The sequence below is a fragment of the Hyaena hyaena genome, unplaced genomic scaffold (assembly GCF_003009895.1).
Source record: "Hyaena hyaena isolate Hyena2069 unplaced genomic scaffold, ASM300989v1 scaffold_394, whole genome shotgun sequence".
Classification (NCBI taxonomy): Eukaryota; Metazoa; Chordata; class Mammalia; order Carnivora; family Hyaenidae; genus Hyaena; species Hyaena hyaena.
This window is the reverse complement of record NW_024081026.1, coordinates 335,306-351,618: the sequence shown is the minus strand read 5'-3', so window position 1 is coordinate 351,618 and position 16,313 is coordinate 335,306. Positions and strand designations below refer to the sequence as shown.

The following is a 16,313-nucleotide window of genomic DNA, read 5'->3' as shown; positions in this document are numbered from 1 at the left end:
ACTGCTTAAGCCTCCCCACCTTCTAAGATGCTCCCTTACCCCAGTGGAAAAACACTCAATGCTTGTCACTCCAAAGGCTGATCAGTCGGTCTGCTGCCTAAGTAGACATCCAGCCAAGGAAGGGAATGCCGCCCCCATCTTGCAGCACCCCTGTAGGCTCTGTGAGCCACTCTCTTGAGTGCCCCCTCCCCTGCCTGGGAGAACCTGTGTGCCAGGAGAAGAAAGGAACACGCTCGCCTCCTCACAAAGCCAGAGGTCACTGCCTGCCATTTATCAGAGGCTCCCTGTGAAAAGTAGTAGACACAGTGCCACCTGTCCTCAGCCTGGGAAAGCAGGGAGAACCCCATTCACCATCCTGAAACAGGAGTTTCCCCCTTAAGAATTCTGCCCCCCTCACGGTGCCTGGGTGGCTCAGTCAGTTAAGCATCCAACTTCAGCTCAGGTCATGATCTTGTGGTTCATGAGTTCAAGCCCCACATCAGGCTCTGTGCTGACGCTCAGAGCCTAGAGCCTGCTTCAGAATCTGTGTCTCCCTCTCTCTCTGCCCTTCCCCCTGCTCATATTCTGTCTCTCTCTGTCTCAAAAATAAACATTAAAAAAAAGATTTCTGCCCCCCTCTCCCACTTAACAAATGCAAATAAAAGTGTTATTAAAAAAAAACTTATTTTTTAAAGTCCTTTATGAGCTTCTGTACTTTAAGTCACTAGTATCAGAATTACTTACAGTGCCACTTCACCAGATTTGAGAATTTCAAAGATACAGGGAAGTAGTTGCCAGATCTATAAATTTAAAATAGAAATTAAAGTGAGGGAGGGGGATAAAACAACTCCACTTAAGTGTATGAAAATGGCTATTTGCCACTTAAAGATATTAAAACTATCAGTGTTAACTTTTACCACTGCCATTATTTCATAAAAGGACATTTTAACCAAAAAAGGAGGAATATAATCTCAGAATAAAATGGTAGTGCTTGGGGAGCCTGGGAGCCTCGGTAGGTAGGTAAGGTGTCCAACCCTTGATTTTGGCTCAGGTCCTGATCTCACAGTTCATGAAATTGAGTCCCACGTCGGGCTCTGCACTGACAGTGCGGAGCCTGCTAGGGATTCTCTCTCTCCCTTTCTCTGTGTCCCCTGTCTGCTGCTCACTCTTGTTCTCTCTCTCTCAAAACAAATATTTTTTCTTTTTTTTAATTCTTTTTTTATGTTTTATTTATTTCTAGGAGAGAGAGAGAGACAGTGTGAGCAGGGGAGGGTCAGAGAGAGAGGGAGTCACAGACTGAAACAGGCTCCAGGCTCCGAGCTGGCAGTCAGCACAGAGCCCGACGCTGGGCTCTAACCCACGAACCGCGAGATCATGACCTAAGCGAAAGTCGGACGCTTAACCGACTAAGCCACCCAGGCGCCCCTACAAATATTTTTTTCTTAATGGTAGTTCTTTTTATTATAAGAAAAACGGGTCTTTGGAAACTGAGGTTTTAGCATTATGGAGAAATGCAATGAATTATTTCCATCTTCCTCATTTCACTGCAAACCAGGAAACACCTCATACAAGCAGTGTTCTGAGATCAGGTCTCTGAGAGCAATGGTCTAGACACTTCGGTTCTCTGTCCTCAGACTAAGGCCAAACCGGGAACTTTTCCTTAAACACTGGCACTCCTCCCAGAGAACCCCAAGCCCCACACATGATCAGGAGACCATGACACCCTATCCCAGATCAGTCCAGGGCCACTCTGCGATTCCCAGGGTGACCTAGTCCAAGAACGATGTGCTCATCCAGGGCTCACCCCACCTGCATGTCAAACAAGTGCAGGTCTTTTTTTTTTGACCCTTGGCTCTTGAGCATCAAACTTTCCCAATAAACAATGTGAGGGCTTAAAAGAGAACTCATGAAATGTCAGTCTGAACACTATTTCATAACAAATAGCATACAGTCTACGGAGTCGACGTCCTCATCTTCACTATTTTGATTTTGGATATAGGAGCAGCGAGGATATAGAAAGGTAATGCTCTTACTTCAGTCCTGACACCAACAGCCAGCTTTTCATTTGTCAGTACAGTGTTGACAGTTGATTTTCACAATGGGAAAGGCTTCTGATTTATAATCAGACTCCAGTCAAACCATTCATTTCTGGACCTTTTAAAATGATCTTGTAAATTACAGCAGCGAGGAGGAGAGTGTAAGCTGGCGCTCTATAAACAACAGCTACCACTAGGCAGAAATGAAGGCTTCAGAAGGGATTTGTGCTTCCTTCAGTGGCCGTTAGGGGAAATGTGGATTAAATACTTTTCATCACTAGCAGCTGTAATTATCAGGGAAATCGGAGGCCATGTGATCTCTGACAACAGCTGTATGAGCCGTTTTCATACTACAAAGTCCACTGAGGGAAAGAAAAGAGAGAATTTTATCCTCCCAATAACTACAATTTTATATTGGTAAATCAAGCATAAAATTGGTAGTTGAAATGCTTCCAGGAGTCTTTGTTTAGAAATACCTTTATTCATCTATATATTATCTCAGAGTCTAGCTTTCCTAACTACTGTTATTCCAGCAGATAGAGTGTTCTGTTTGCCATGTTACTATGAGTGTCTTTTGAACGGGCTGTTATTGAATGCTTGTTGAGTGCTGCTAAAAATGGTGAGATCATGGGGTGCCTGGATGGCTCGGTTGGTTAAGTGTCCAGCTTCAGCTTAGGTCATGATCTTGTGGTTCATGGGTTTGAGCCCTGCGTCAGGCTCTGGGCTGACAGCTCAGAGCCTGGAACCTGCTTCGGATTCTGTATCTCCCCCTCTCTCTGCCTCTCTCCCTGCTGGCGCTCTTTCTCTCTTTCTCTCTCTCAAAAATGAATAAACACTTAAAAAAAATTTTTTTTTAATGGTAACACCATAACTCAGTCTGACAAAACCATCGCTGGGTTAGAGGACATTATTTGACTCCGACTCTGACTTGCCTTTCAGTAACGCCCAATGTTTGTCTCTTTAATTCAGGCATCATATCAACGTTTCTTCACGTCCATCCTTTTGGAGCCAATATAGAGTATCTCTGGTCATACATGCAGCAGCTGGACTCCAAGGTAAATTCTTTTCCTCCAGTGGACTTGTGTTGTTGAGATTTAGCACATTGACTCCTGGCCGAAGGTGGGCCCCGTGTGAACTGCATCAGGGAGACGATAGCGTTTGGAGATTTAGCAGGACCTCTCCACAAGGACCTCTGGTTTTGGCTGATTGTTCTCTTTTTTTTTCCACTTGCTTTTGTCTTTATAGAAAGAAAAGCAGGTATCTAAAATGACAGTGACTTTCAGCAGGTGCCAAATGAGGATGTGGCATATGAGGGACTTAAAACTACAGGTTCCCCAAACAGGGAGAAATCAGGTCCAGGTGGCTAATGCGGCATTATCCTTAGGCCTTATTCTCGCAGGAGTCTGTGGTAAGGACTCCACACAATAGAGAGAAAATCACCTCAAACAACATGAAGATCTGATAGGACTCTCAAGAAAACTGTATTAATGGTTGTTTTTCGGCATTATTCTCAGTGGAAAAGGTGATTGCAGTTATTCTTGGCTCCAGCCCACAAGGGCCCCACCCAGAGTCAGGACTCACTCCGCATTTGTCCGAGGCTCGGTGTTCCTCCCCTCCGCATTAGCTGTGCTCCTGGCCACTGCAATGTTTGCGTTCTACAAGCGAAAGGACAAAAAGAGCTCAATGTATGTATCAATTGATGTAGCAATTTCTAGGGAACAATGAGAGGAGCCCCTGTTGGACTAGTGTCATTAACCAGCACTGCCGGGGGAAGCCCTGGAAGGTGACCGACACAGAAGCAGAGAATTGAAGGCTGCCACTGAGCAGCTTGTTAAATACCCTGCTGGGAGGGAAAATGGAAATACACTCTTCCATGGAGTGCGGCAAGTCTATGGGATTTGTAGGACCAGGCCCGCGGTTCTGTGGCCCAGGCTACACACATTCAGATCACTCTAAACCTTCAAAGCAGGTATCAATTAAATTGCTACACTGTGGGGCGCCTGGGTGGCTCAGTCAGTTAAGTGTACGACTACAGCTCAGGTCATGATCTCACGGTTCGTGGGTTCGAGCCCCGCGTCGGGCTCTGTGCTGACAGCCAGCTCAGAGCCTGGAGCCTGTTTCAGATTCTGGGTCTCTCTCTCTCTCTCTCTCTCTCTCTGACCCTCCCCTGCTCATGCTGTCTCTCTCTCAGAAATAAGTATAACTAAAAAAAATTTTTTAAATAAATACGTTACTACACTGTGTTCTCAATTTGAGTCACATCATCTTACCAATTCATGATCCCATGACTGCTTGGTCTTTCTAATGGATCTTCTACATCCCTTCTGAGAGAATCCTCTGGAACCAAAAGTATTTTTCACTCACCGAGATTCATGTCCATTTATTCTCTCACAGCTGGGAAGAGGGTAGATCAAAATGGAGTGAAAGGGGATGAGGAGATAAGATTCTTGAAGTTCACACTTGTGTAACTGTCTTCTTTGTGGCCTCCCCTCACAGGGATGGGAGGGATAGAAAATGCTTATGTTAATTCAGATAAAATGAGAAGGACAAGCTATATTACTTTGTTGAAATAAAGCTTTCTTGAAGGGCCCAGTTTTTTCCTTCACCAATATCATTGTTAACAACAACCCTACCTTTGCCTGAAAGATGAAATGAAATAGTGTTTTCACCAGTGTGGCGGGACATAGAATAAGCCCTTGAGAAATTATTCCTCTCATTGCTAGTATTCTTCCCTTGTATTGCAGACGTTTCTTTCCTTCCCCTTCTGGAAACCCCAAGTGGGAAGCCTTTGTTGGGAAGCAGTTGTCGTTTGAGTCTGAGGACGCGTGTGGTAGAGGGAGTGGGTGAGGATAAAAGTCCCCGGTGGGAGTGATAAATAATGAAGTGTGCCCCTCAGGACAGAGTGCCCATCATCCATGTGTTCAGGCAAGATTTGTGTGGTCTCCCTTAGCCGTCTCTGAGGAGAGAATTCACACACCTGGTCTCTGGCCATTAGATGATGGTCCTTTCTGGAAGGGATTCTGTTAAAGGGGATTCCATTTCATTCCAGACTGGTACTTTCATTTTAGAAGATAAAGAAGAAAGTATTTCCTTCACAGAGCAAATACACAGGGTCTCCCCCAGACAGCCCTCCATCTCCTGAATGAATTGCTCAGTAGAGCTGTCAAATTGTTTCCTCATGCCCGAAGTAAAAATTACATAGAAGAAGTGCTCTGACTAAAACTCCTAGGTGCCAGCAATTAGACCAAATAGTCTCTCTATCCCAGTGAGGCTGAAAGGATATTTAGACTTTTTAATCCGGAGACCAAATTACTGCCGTACACTGGAATTCCATATCCTCAGGGCTTTACGCAGAAAGCAAAATAATGAGAGGTTTGCCCTTTAAGTACCCACCAGGGCCTTGTCCTTGCATCAGCAGCCAGAAGGCTCAGAATCCTGGAGCCACCCTCAGCCCCGTGACGCAGAGGCTCGCTGGTGCGGTGGCCTGGTGCACCTGCCTCTGGTTAATCAGAATGACTTGGGTGTCGCCCATCCCCCACCAAGTTTTGGTTACTGTTGCACTAAGGCTGTGGATTCAGCCTGGCCTCCACTCCACTTGAGGGGGGAGGGGGTGCTGACTCTGGTGGGATGGGGTTTTAAAAGTTCCGCTTAGAACAACACACTTTGACATCAGACAACATCACTGTTACAACAACTGTCAAATAATATTTAGATTCTGCCTCCCCCAGTGCTGACGAGAGCAGGGAAGGCAGGCAGCCTGTAATGGAGCTGATTTTATTAGGATTTCCCCAAAGGCCACACAGGAGTATAAGAATGATTAGAAATGGAAGAAGAGCCAGGAATTAATTTAAATTAGGCTGGGCATGTGAATTGCACATGGCTCCTAAAACCGTGTGGCCCAGTAATAGGCCATTTTCCAGTTAAATATTATTCCTGCTCTTGATAGTGACATTTGCATATTTTTCCCTTCTCAGCCACGCACTCTAAGCCACCCACTCACATTCACTCCACCCTCTTGTAGGATGATGTGGCAGATCACAAAGGTTCACTCAGAGGAAAGCAGAAGGGTAGGGGAGTGGGGGGAGATGGCTTCCTGAAACTTTGCCGAGTCGAAAGTTGTGCCCTGGGTGCAGGCGGGTAAGCCCCAAACAGGCAGCTCTATCCTGTGATGGTTTCTGATTGGTACATAGAAGCCCCCACATCAGCCCAGAGCCCTTCAAGCCCACTCGCTCGCTGATCCTGAGCAGCAAGAAGTCACGTTGAGTGGAGCATTAGCAGATGGATATTTCCTGTCTTACAGTCAAGAGGAGGGGTCCCTCTGCTCTTCCTCCTATTGGTGTGTTCTTTAGGAGTTAGACTGAGTTCTTCCAAGTGTGTCTGGCTGTCCCCTCTACACACGTACAGCCTCCTCCCAAGTCCCACCAAACAGAAGACTTGATTCCGAAAACCAGACTCAACATAACATGACTGCTGATGTGGGAGGATTTACAAAGACCTGCCATTTTGACACGACACCACTGTTCACGGACAGGCTGGGAGTTCATCGGCAGGTGTACATTGCCCACCAGAGAGGCACTAACACATCCGTTCTGACCCAAGGAGATTCAAATGGGCCTTACTTGGAGAGCATTCTTTCCCAGACTATAGCTAGGCAGTAAGGGTAGATGAAATGTTCCCGGTGGCGTTTGCAAGGTTTCCCTCCCCCTGCCAAAAACTCTTCAGTATTATGTATATTCTAGTGTTCTCCTAAAAAGCCACCTGTCATAGTATGTTAATGAATGAATGAATTTCTTATTGCTTAGGCTACAATGAATGTGTGTTTTATATCTCACAACACCTCTGGAAAGCATATGATAAGAGAAGCACTAGACGTAACAACACTTCCATTTGGCTACATAAGGAATAAAAAGGAAGTTGTTCACACACTTCCAGAGAAACTGACAAGGTTACCAGGGACCCAGTGAAGGCTGGAATAATTCACTGCTTTTCGTGAAGCTGACACTGTCCTAGGGACCTCCTAGGGAGGAACAGGGCACAGCGAGGGCACAAAAGAAAATCTAAGAAAGAACGTTGCTCTCAAAAAGTTTTGTAGTCTAGTGGAGGGAACGGTAAAATATTTGTGAAATAACTGGGGAATCAGACATGAACCAACAGGCAGGCAGATGTTTAGTGAGACAGAGGTTGGAGAGGGACACGGTCTGTGCGAGCCGCAGGAGGCATCCCCGAGTGTCACGCTTCCCTCTGGGGTCCTGTGGCTAACGCTGCCACACTTCTCTCCTCTCTGCCCGCCCTTCCTTCTCTCCTTCCTGCCTTCTCTCATTTTCCATCCAGATCCTTCCTTTTCTATTTATCTTCTTCCTTCTTCCCTCTTCCTCCTTCCTCTTCCTCTCCCTCCCTGTTCCTCTTCCTTCCAGTTCCTCCCTTCTCTCTTCCTAACTCCTCAATTAAGCTTATCTTCTTTGTTTATTGCTCTCTCACTTCCTGCTTGTGTCTTTCCTTCTTCCTCCCTTCCCTTCCCTTCTTTCCCCATCCACATTCTGTATTTCTCCCTGCAGAAGTTTATTGCACGTGTCTGTGTGATGCCACGCATTGCCCCCCAGGGATATGAAGAATGAACAAGATTTAAATATGCGCTAAAAGCAACAGTTTCTCCTATGGAAGGAAATCTGGTTTTGCAATTGGCTTCTCTGACTCTCCAGCCTTGACAAAGCCTATGCCAGTGTCTTTTCAGTGCCTCAGACAAGAACTCCTCCTCACTCGGCTTCTCTTGCCTGACTGATATGGGATATGGAGCCAACCATCCCCATAATAAAACTGATTTATGTGCGCTTGTGTCAATTTATATACATGCTTAGAGGCCTGGCAAAGAGGCAGTGGGCTTGGGCTGCAGTCAGCAAATCAGAAAATAAATCAAGCAGATCTTACAAATTACCTCTGCAGTGTTACCACCACACGAGCCCCTTGGTTACACGGAGTCTTCATTCCTTCGCATCTTTTCTGTTCTTTTTTTTTTTTTTCTTTTAATTAGAACAGATCAATCCTTTCTAAAAGAATAGATGTCAGACATGGAAAACTTTAAACAAAACAGAGGTGGAGGGGATCCACTGACACGACCAAAGGTTGAATATACACAGACCACCAACTTCTTGGAACAAAAGCAAGCTGAGTACAAGGTTAATAAAAGCATCACGTCTAGGGCGACCCTCCCCACTTCCTAGGGGACCAAACACGTGGTGCGAGGGTAAACGGGATTTCACGGACACAGCATGTCCCTACCCTCTATGGCAGTGCCTCACAGAAGTCTGTTAACCACACGTATTTGATTCTGCTCCCAGCACCCACGAGAAGACCGCGGTGCTGTGAAAGCGGGGCCAGACTGGGCATCACAAGCCCTGCACCAAGTTCCAGCCCCTCCACTCACCGGCGGGGCAAGCACACCCTTCCGGGCCCCCGGTGGGCTCCCTCTGTGACAGACAGGCACTGAGGGAGAAGCCCTGACCTCACGGTGGATTTGGGGAAGAGAATCCTACAGAACTGACAAGGGAGCAGGTACATTTCACTCTGAGCTTGGCCGGTGAAGTCTCTGTGCTTTGTTCAATGTGATGACTCCATGACTCCATTCCCAACACCAAGAAATTATCAGTAGAACAGTATAAGATATTACAAAGGCAAAATTATGAGAGCTGCCAGGTTATTTAGGAGGAGGAGAAAACAGAATTAAAGTAAATGAAAATATCTGTAATGTAAAAATTCTTTGGCCATGGGGTAAAAAGAAGAGGATAAATTTTCTCTGTCTTGAAAATCCCAAAGTGTAATATATCATAAAAGTTATTTTGTCAGGGTGGAGGAAGGTTTAAAAGCCACCAGACTAACTTGAAAGCAATTTCTCTTTGATCTTTCTACTGGCATGAGATATAAAACATCTTTAAAGAAATGCTCTAGAATTTATCTGAGAGCCTTACTGAATTCAGGGTATTTTAGACAGGAGTTCATTTGAGACGGTGGGTTCTGTCATGACACTGCCCTGTCCACGTGACTTACATCTTTGCGGCAGAATCGGGTGGTTCCCTTCCACTACCAACAGTAACTTAGCATTAACTACTTTTGAGGACACTCTTTCCATTACATTAATTTCCAGCTCTGTCAAAATCTGAGGAAATTGGTCATCCAAACCAAGTCATCGTAAGAATTTCAAATCCCAGTGTCACTAACTTATTTGTGTGGCCGTGGGCAACATATTTAACAGCTCTGTGCCTCGGTTTTACCCTCACTAAAATGGGTTTTTATGGATTACCATTGTAATTAAATGACTTAATATGTGAAAAGAGCTCAGAACAGGGGCACCTTGGTGGCTCAGTTGGCTGAGTGTCCGACTCTGGCTCAGTTCAAGCTTCACATCCAGCTCACTGCTATCAGTATGGAACCCACTTTGGATTGGATCCCCACCCCCACCCCCCCTCCACTCCCCTGCTTGCACTCTCCATCTCTTTCTCAGAAAATAATCAAACATTTAAAAAAAAAAAAAAAAGAAAAGAAAAGAAGTCAGAACAGTATCTGACGTTCAGCTAGAGCTACCAAGTACTGGTTGCCATGTGTTTTATGCTTTAAAGTACACAGGAGATCTATCACATTCTCTCGGTTTGAGATCTTTGCTACAACCTAGAGGTCAGATGAAATTTAAATAGCTTGCCCAAAGACCAGTACTAACATATGGCGGGGCCAGCCCTCAAATTCAAGTCCTCAGAGCATTCAGTGAGTTTCTTTCCAATTCCCTTGTCTCACGAACGAGAAAACACCCAAAGAGATTAAGTGATTTAGACAAGATGATGAAGCTGGTTAACAGTCATTCCATGACTGGATTCCAAATGTTGTGTCTCAACATTTCTGTCTTCCAGCAAGTGAGGAGTTTGCTTGCTTGCTGCATGAGCTTTCTGATGAGATCATGCACGTCAAACACACACTCTGGGCCGCGGTGAGGACTCAGGAAGGGTGGCTCCCCCTCTCCTCCTGCATGCTTCTCCTGCTATCTCAGTGGTTAAAGTCTAGCCTCAGGTCAAAAGACCTCATGGAAAACAAGATTCCCCATGATTTGCTCGCTGTTCTGGTGAATGGTTGATGTGGAGGCCCCGAGGCTTTAGCAATGGAATGTGTCTGAGCCGGTCAAGTTGGGAATTCTCAGTTCCGTGGTACTTGTATGGATGTCTTCCCCACAGACCTGCCCTCCAGTACACAGACCTTTCCCCAGATAGGGAGACAGTGACCAAGAGGATTGCTTCCAGTTCCCACTCACAGTCCCCCACCCCCTGTGGCAGTTGGCATTAGTGTTTAAGAACAAGGCCAGGCCTTGTTGTGGATCTGGTGCAGAGTCTGGATCTGCAGCCCAGCCGCACGCTTAGTGCCTGGGTTATCCCGGGTACAGCACCTAATCGTCTAGACCTCAGTTTCGTCACTTGTAAATTATTCCCTATCTTGTGAGGATGTGGTGAGAATTAACAAAAGTGTTTTCAGAAGTCTGTCAACCAAAAGGTTGACAGGAATTACGAGTTGTCGCACTTTTCAGTCGGCCACAGGGTACTGGGTGGCACTGTCTGACCTGACCCCAGCTGGGCTCCTACATAGGTGTTCTCTTTAGATCAGACTTGTTATTTCACCCTCAAGAATTCAGCTTTTTCTCTCCTTCCTAATGAATAACACTAAGTTCCTTCCCTAATTTTCCAAGGGAGATGATGGTTATCCTGGAAACAAACCCCCCGATAGGCTGGCTGTTACCCGGGTCTGTCAGCTTCTCTGTGGCTCTGCCTGACCTGGGGAAGGACAGCTCGTCAGCAGTATCACTGGAAGGGACTGGAGACTCGAGCCTACCCTAGATGACCCATGCTGTCCTCCTCCAGAGGAAAGAAAGGAGGTTGTTAAGAGGATAACTTGGCTTCGGGAAACTCCTTTCTGGCCCAAGTAAAAACTTGGTTTGACCACATACTTCTCTGTACTTGTTCCCTTTGGCTTATGAACACAGAGCTTGAGCCGTCTATCACAAAGCGTTTGAGAACAGAGAGTCGTATTCTATCAGCATTGCCTAATACACAGAGAGAGAGAAAGCATCTCGTGCCAGGCACTGTGTTACATTTTCTGTATAATCCTCACAATTAGGCCGAGGGAGCTATTCTACACATAAAGAAGTGGAACAGCTTTTGAATGACCTGCCCATGGTTACACATCTTGGCCTAGCCCAGACTGAAATCCAAGCCAGGTCTGATTTTAAATCCCCATTCTTACCCAAACATGCCCGATCTTAAGAATTACCAGGGGTGGGGCCCCTGGGTGACTCAGTTGGCTGAGCATCCAACTTTGGCTCAGGTTATGATCTCACAGTTCATGGGTTCGAGCCCCACGTCAGGCTCTGCACTGACAACTCAGAGCCTGGAGCCTGCTTCGGATTCTGTGTCTCCCTCTCTCTCTGCCCCTCCCCCACTCATGCTGTGTTTCTCTCTGTCTCAATAATAATAAACATTAAAAAAATAATAAAAAAAGAAAGAATTACCAGGGGTGAATGTAAAAAATAGAGTATATGAGCTACACCCCAGATAGGCTGAATCAGAGTCCCCAGAAAAGAGATAAGAGAACCTGGTGGTTGGTTTTTTTTTTAAACCAGAACCCCAGGTGACTGATATTTCAAAAGAAATCACTCCATCCTTGGTTCTTCACCCACAGCTGCTGAAATCACACAGACCTTGCAAAGCATCCCAGCACCTAGTTCCCGGGCACAAGCCGTGGGTTCTTTTCCAGTTCTGTCTTTGATAAAGCACTTGACCCTCTGTAGTTCACTCTGTTTTCTCAGCTCCAAAACGGAGATAGATCCTAACATGCCTGCCCTACACCTCTCCTAAGAAGTTATGACAATGAGACGAGGAAACGAGGCACTGGGAAGGCTCTGGGCACAGTGCTCAAGAAACAAAATGTTTCAAAATCACAGGAACGTTGTAATCATTTGTGTAACAGGCTTTTGTGGGTTCACCTGGGAATCTAATCCCTTTAACATGGCTTTATGGGAAAACGCATTCCGCTTTCAAAATAATTCACGCAAAAATTTTAGAATGCGATTTCTTTCAACTTTCAGGGCTGCCTCAAAAGGTTCTTGTTATAGGCCTAAGAATATCAACTGTATCGTGTGAAATCTTTTCCATGTGAACATGAAATGAACAATTGATTTGACTTTATGGTTTATCTGGTTCTCTCTTTAAAATAACTGTTAAGTTTATTTAACATTTAAATGTTAAATCGAAAGTGTAGACTTGAAAATATCTATTCAGTGATTGTACCGTGAAAAATAATATTAGGCCTGATTCATTAAACATTTCTGTGTGCCAAATCTATGCTAAGCCAACAGTCTTCATACATCCTATTACATGTTGTTATTCCCATTTGCTGAGGCTTAGAGAGACTAATTATCTTGGTTGGAGTCATTTAGCTCCTAACAATAGTAGATACAGGATTCAAATAGAAATGTTAGCGCCCCCGCCCCCACCCCACCCCCGTTCCAGGGTCTTGGCCACCTTGGTAGAGGAGATCCCCATGCAAACCATGGATTAGGAAGCAAAGACACAGAAACAAGAACAATGGCTGTGTTAGAGCAGATGGATTGTGTGTGGATTGTCCTTTATTTCAGTAAAGTGAATCATTGGTATAAAAATGTATATAATAAAGAAAAATTGGTAGAATTTTAAAAATGCATTAAAAAATTACCTGGATTGGGGCAGCTGGGTGGCTCAGTCAGTTAAGCTTCCGACTCTTGATTTCGGCTCAGGTCATGATCTCACAGTTTGTGGGATCAAGCCCCCACTCAGTCTCTGCACTGACAGTGTGGAGCCTGCTTGGCATACTCTTTCTCTCCCTCTCTCTCTGCCCTTCCCCTGCTTGTGCTCTTTCCAAATAAATAAATAAACTTAAAAATTAAAAACTACCTGGATTTTAAGAATGGATGTTGAGACTTTTACTGTTGTAAAAGGTTCTGGATTTTCGCTTTTGTTCCTAAACCTTTATGGTCTTCTGGTCCCTGTGGAAATTAAAGAAAGAGAAAGAAGAGAAGTTAGGGTGGCCAGAAGTCTACCCCTATGCCCTTTGGCACTCACTGAGTTGTATAAAAGTGCTATCCTTTGTAGAAGAGAATGAGGGCATCAGGAGTGGTGACGAACTTGCCCTCAGCCCTCATAAATCCCATTCTCACCTCCTTTTATATCCAGGGGAAGAGTGCTGTTCAGGCATGGCACTACTAGTAAGCTGGCCGTGCACATGAATTGGCAGCCTGGAATTTGCACCCATTTGTCTCCTGCACACGCCCACCTCAGGGGGTGACCGGGCTCAGGGCGGGAGACGGGGATAGCCACCCTCAGCCCTTTACTGGTCTTCCTCTCCCACGAGCTTCCTTGTCAGCCAAGCAGAGAACTTCACGTTGTTTGGCTCACTGGGCAAGCGCATCCTCACCCACCCCCCGGCCGCCTTTCAGGGGTGTCTTGTTTCCACAAGTGACTCTTCTTCCTTCCTAAACAGATATCTGCAAACGAAATCGAAATGCTTCTGATGAGGCTGCCGCGCATGTTCAAACAGGAATTCACAGGCGTGGGAGCCACGTTGGAAAAAAGGTGGAAGCTGTGTGCCTTTGAAGGAATTAAAACTACCTAACTGAAAAGCAGACCAGTCTCTGGAAGTGGAACCCCACGAATTCGGCCAGGGCTGTGCGCTGTGAGCACCAGAGCTTGGGGTCGCCTGGCGTGGGGGCCCCCGTGGAGCCTCAGAGCTGGACTTCAGGTTCATCCGTGGCGTCCTCTTGTGAGTGGAAATGTAATTGTGTACCAGTTCCCTCAAACCAAGCTTCATACGGTGACAGATCTGTTTCCTCTGAAAACCAACAATTCCACAGTCATCGCGATGGCAAAATCTTAAAATATGCTACATTTGAGAATAGCTCACCAAGCAGAATATTTAAAGTTAACGATGGTGTAGCAGTGGTTGTTGCTAGGCTACAGAGCTGTATATGTCATGTATAGCGGAAATCATTCAATGGCATTTTCCTGAAAGTCTTTCTGTTTTAGTAAAAAAAAATAAAAATAAAAATAAAAAAGTAATTTTGCAGTGAGGAAAAATCATACCAAAAGAAAACTTGAATATGTGTCTGAACATTTATTGTATTTTGTAAATTAAGTTATATGCTATTCCAGGGACTTTTGCCTTATTGAAGAGGCAGCAAATGTGATTGGACTCCTTGAGAATGCTTTATCAAGAATATTATTTTTCTAATGTAATGATTCTCCATCATAAGTTCTTTTAACATGGACTGCATAACAATTTTCATAAAATGTAAATAAAGGAAAAGCTAGTGCTACTGTCTTGTACTTGGTATGTAATATTCAGGTTTATGCATCAAAATAAACATTCAGTAAATATTCCTGTTACAAATTTTATAGCAAAGATATTAATTTTTTTCAATAAATATGACTTCTGCCATATTGCTTTTGCAAATTATTCTTTGATACATTTTAATTCACCTTAAGAAGTCTATTTCACACTATCCAGTCCCATCTCATATCCAACCGTTTTTAAATGATTTTCTACATAAATGATGTGAAGACAAAACATTATGTCAAATAGAAATCTACAAAAACTAAAGTGAGAAGTAGTGTGAAAAGGAGATTATACAGCATTAGAGTATATGTTGTTTCTAAAATACCAACACCTTAATCCAAGTATAATCAACATAAATATTACCTTTGTCTGCAAAGGCAAGTACAAAAGAACCAATTAGTTAATATTAATTCCTGGATTTATTTATTTGTATGTTTGTTGGAAAATGTACAAGTTAGAAAAGGAGTCAAAGAATGCATACTTGGCCAACAGTTCAGTCAGAATTTGGGCTTCCACTAGATCTTTTAATTGCAAGCAGAATACAGCTTGAAATTGTATTTCCTTTCTGCTCTCTTACATTAAGAATCATAAAAAGACAAGTATTCAAGATATTCTATTTTTTTAATGTTCATTTATTTTGAGAAAGAGTGAGTGGAGAATTAGAGAGCCGGGGAAAGGCAGAGAGGGAGAGAGAAAATCCCAAGCAGGCTCCGTGCTGTCAGCACAGGGTCCGACTTGGGGCTTGATCTCACAACCCTGAGATCATGACCTGAGCCGAAATCAAGAGTCAGACGCTTAACCAATAGAGCCACCCAGATGCCCTGATACTAATTTTATTTTATTTTTTACCATGCTAATTTTAAATGAAACTTTTACACAGACAGCTGAATAGTGAATTTTCTTTGAAATTCTGAAAAGATGTTCACGGTATCCTATTAAGAAATTACTGTCTTGGGCGCCTGGGTGGCTCAGTTGGTTTGGGCGGCCAACTTCAGCTCAGGTCATGATCTCGTGGTCTGTGAGTTCAAGCCCGCATCGGGCTCTGTGCTGACAGCTCAGAGCCTGGAGCCTGTTTCAGATTCTGTGTCTCCCTCTCTCTCTGCCCCTCCCCAGCTTGTGCTCTGCCTCTTTCTGTCTCAAAAATAAATAAACGTTAAAAATTTTTTTAAAAATCACTGTCTTCAGGATCTTTTTAATCCTGTGAATATGGAGATAAATAAGAAAAGACCCTGTCCTTAATGAGCTCAGAGCTCAATAGGAAAAAGTTTCCCAGAAGTTTCTATATAATGTGAGCCAGGTGACAGGAAAGATATAAGAAGGGTGCAATGGGATCCAAACTAAATGTCAAGATCATATTAAATGTGGAAAAACCAGAGGCCTCTCCAATACTGAAACACTAGAAGCCTTTCCAATGCCATCTATTGATTTCCACCACCACCATCATCCTGACATCTTTATCTCTAGGTCAGGAGACACTCAGAAGAAAAGGAGATGACCTCATTTACAAATAATGTCATCATAAAACAGAAAGCCTACGAGGTTCGCCTTAAGAATAATTAGAAGAAAAAGATTTCCATAAAGTGGCTTGTTAAAGACAAGTCTAGTAGGGACCCAAGGAACCACAATCTAGACTATGGCTAATGGAAAGCATGGGAGAGGTTTTCAAATGTGCGTGCACACTTCCAAGTATTGCCGGAAGAATACAATGCACAGAGTAAAACCCTAACTTAGAGCTTCATTTAGGAAAAGGAACTGGAGGGGCCTTGGATTAGATCTGACAAGAAAACACCATTTTCTAAACACACGGTTCTGAGCTCTACATGGCAACGCAGAGGACTAATGGTTAACACAGCTTCCAAAAATATTTGCGTCATTCCCGGAGATCAGTTGCTGCCTCAGGAG

At 44.4% G+C, this 16,313-nt stretch overlaps 1 protein-coding gene across 13 annotated transcripts in view; it reads left to right on the top strand.

The window, feature by feature from the left end:
• ENOX1 (ecto-NOX disulfide-thiol exchanger 1) overlaps positions 1-14,472 on the top strand; it is a 545,438-nt gene extending 530,966 nt beyond the window's left edge. For 12 of the 13 annotated variants that reach the window (XM_039251548.1, XM_039251538.1, XM_039251540.1 and 9 more), the window contains 2 exons: positions 2,985-3,070; positions 13,560-14,472. In XM_039251548.1, the coding sequence (XP_039107479.1) occupies positions 2,985-3,070; positions 13,560-13,691 (218 nt within the window). In that variant the 3' untranslated portion in view covers positions 13,692-14,472. Of the gene's footprint in view, positions 1-2,984; positions 3,071-3,529; positions 3,586-13,559 lie in introns of those variants that run through there. The other variant, XM_039251547.1, reaches the window with a different exon arrangement.
• The last annotated feature ends 1,841 nt before the right edge of the window (positions 14,473-16,313 follow it).